Source organism: Stegastes partitus, unplaced genomic scaffold, assembly GCF_000690725.1.
Source record: "Stegastes partitus isolate 25-593 unplaced genomic scaffold, Stegastes_partitus-1.0.2 Scaffold1110, whole genome shotgun sequence".
NCBI lineage: Eukaryota > Metazoa > Chordata > Actinopteri > Pomacentridae > Stegastes > Stegastes partitus.
The window spans coordinates 168,907-172,023 of NW_007578841.1; the positions used below are offsets into that span (position 1 = coordinate 168,907).

General features: G+C 42.3%; 1 protein-coding gene across 1 annotated transcript in view; it reads left to right on the forward strand.

The window, feature by feature from the left end:
• Positions 1–3,117, forward strand: part of LOC103367991 (gamma-aminobutyric acid receptor subunit gamma-3-like) — a 105,781-nt gene that overhangs the window by 77,344 nt on the left and 25,320 nt on the right. The window contains exon 7 of the mRNA XM_008296211.1: positions 258–395. Within this exon, the coding sequence (XP_008294433.1) occupies positions 258–395 (138 nt within the window). The remainder of the gene's footprint in view (positions 1–257; positions 396–3,117) is intronic.

Here is a 3,117-nt window from a genome sequence, read left to right on the forward strand (position 1 = left end):
ACAGTGAATATTCGTCCAACAAAACAAGTTAACAGTCATCTCTTAGTTGGTCTGCAGTCTACTATCTTCCCAACTTACTGTTTAAATTTGTATAAATCATGCATAACTCAGCTATAAATCATGCATACAATAAAACTGCATTGCTGCATTAATTCTTCCTGTATTTCTTAGCTTCAACTTTTATCTCTGCCTTTTTTTTTTTTTCTCCTTCCCCTCGTTCTTTCACCCACCAAACTCACTCTCTGTGTGGTTTCTAGATGGCTACCCGCGAGACGAGATTGTGTACAAGTGGAAGCGAAACTCAGTGGAGACTTCGGACCAGAAATACTGGAGGCTTTACCAGTTTGACTTCATGGGGCTCAGAAACACCACGGATGTCCTCAAAACCACAGCAGGTAAGCAAAAGGTTGCGAAGAGGTCAGCACTGAACATGTTGAAATGCTGCACTTCGTGGCGTTACGACAAATAATCATATAAAACTTTACTAATCCCCTCGGGAAAAGTTGTTTTTTTTTTTTACCTCCAGTTTACCCTACAGGAAGGTGGGAGGTCAGCTGTAGCTGGCAGGGGTTCAGAGTCTAGATCAAGAACTGTTCAGCCTCTCGAGCCGCTCCACTACCTCGGCGCCTCAGGCTTCGCACAGGTTAACATTAGCACCATGCCCATAAATGTAATCATATAACTACAAGCTCATAAGTATTCCCCTCGGGTGTAAGGGCAAATAGGTTTTTCCACTGACATTAATCACCAAGATTAAAGATTGAAAAGGAAGTTTAATTATTCACTCCTTTTCCTTCTCTCTCCCCGTGCTATCAGCGTGGTTGTTGGGCCTTGTGTATTTTGACAATTTAATGTAAATTTGTAGTTTAGGACGAAGCCGAAGGAATATCGTCGCTCCAACAGGTTCCAGCGATTAAACCCACAACTTGCACAAAGGTAGTCGAGCTCCTAATACATTTTTAATGCCTTCACGTGAGTCTTGTTGATGATTGTAACGGCTTAAAAAGCGGAAGCATAATGAACAAGCGGGGGGGGAGAGGAGGAGCATCACGCAGTCATTGTTAACCCCTTTTAACCTTGTTTGCGAGTTGCATATTTCTTTTGTGCCATACGGTCTTTTGTCTTTGAAGAGACACGTTCAGATCTGCATAATGTGACCTGATTCAGCTTTCTAAGAGCTGAACTTCTGTTCATGAATATTCGAGGAACAGGAGGATGATGATTAGAGGAGGGATAACAGGGAGTGGCATCAAATTATTAAGGGGCTTAATGGAAATTAGTGATACAGCTTCATTTGTCGAAGCATTGTAGTGTTTGCTTTTGTCCTTGTTGAGCACGACATATGGTGTTTTTTTTTTTTTAACTGAAGACAACTCAACACATTCTGGAGCAAACATTTTGTTTGTTTGTTTAACCGTATCACTCGTGGGGAATACTGATCAAGCATCCTGTTTATATCTAACGAGAAATTGTCACTGCATCTCTGGGTTTCTGATCACCCAAAAAAAAAAAAAAAAGAGGTGACTGATGAGTGCTCTCATCCCGAGACACATTGATGGCCTTATAAATTATATGTTTTCCTGGACTCCCGCTGCATCGTCAAAACACAGCCAAACTAATTTTCTGCTGAGATGCTCAAAAGCAACGGCAAACCTACACATCTACCTCATGCTGTTCAAGAAAATTAGCCGTTTTCTCATTTATTACCTCGTTTCTTTTTCCTGTTTCACTTTGCCGGAGCTCCATCTCCACACGCATGATGATTAGATCCCCGGCTAAAAATACCATATCATTAATTTACATCATGACAAACTTCGAAAGTGCTGCGTTTCTCTTCCTCTCTTCCCTTATTTCCCTCTCCCTCTGCTCACTTTATGCTTCGTCCCTCATAAATACATGAGGTATGGGGCTGTTTTAATGAGGACAGAGTGGACAGATCCCTGGCCGCTGCGCCACCGGGGACCCCTGCCGCAAATCCACCGTCGTTATCAATTCAGCAGCGTCCTCTTCAAAAGGCCCCAAAGCGGAATTCCAAACACTTCACTTCTTTGTTCTGCCATCCCGTCGCAAATTCCCCGAAAGCTTCCATTATGCCCTTTTCTGCGGTTACGTTGGAGAAATACTGATGTTCCTTTTGTGTCTTTACATGTAAATTTTTTTTTTTTTCCGAATGCCTTTTTAAGGAATCTTCGGCCTCTCGTGAAATAGCTAGAAATCCCTGGCTTCCCATCTCATGCCTCACAATACTGTTTTTCCATTTGATGTTCTTCTCTTTACTAAAACATGAGATCCTCCATACAACCTTTGGCTGGCTTCATTAACCTGGCCACTATCACATTAGAAGCCCAGCTGGAAATCATGAAGCCTTATTGAACTCTTCCTGCACATGAAGGAGACACAAGTAGGCATTAAAAAAGAAGTTTCTACTGACCTCTAATTACCCCCTTCACTACCTTAAATAGTCCTATCATACTCTAGCAATCATAACGAGGCACAGCAGGCTTGTTGAGCTCGTTCCAGCACAAGAGGAAATTGGATTGTTACAACTTTTCCTGAAATAAAAACAAAACTGTAAGAAACTGATTCGTGTGAAGCTCCTGACTAATTCACTGACAGCTTAACATTAGTTTGCGGTGCTACATGCTGCGCGACGGAAAGGATTTCATGAAAATTTCAGGTGTGAAAGACATTCCTGGATGCTGTCAACGTCAGCAGCTCTTTCGTGGAAACAGAAGACATTAACACTCCTGCAAATCCACACATCCGCTGACTTGTCGCTCGGAACATGTAGCTTTAGTTTCAGTCTATAACCTCTGTAATCCAGCATGATGCTGATTATGTGCCACAGACTGGATAAAAAGATGGATGATCCCTTTGTGACGTCCCTCAAAGGTATCCTGAACAGGGGTTCTAACAGTGGGAGGACTCCATCTTGGCAGTACCTGACTCCGACTAATTCCTGGATAATCCAAAAATTCTCTCAGGGCCACAGACTGTCCTCATACAACACCTGCCTGTCATTCAAAGTTGCCCTTATCATGCATAACTTTAAGCATAACTTAATAAAGTAGCCATTGATACCAAAACAGTTTCTTGTTCCAGGCTGTAAACATGTTT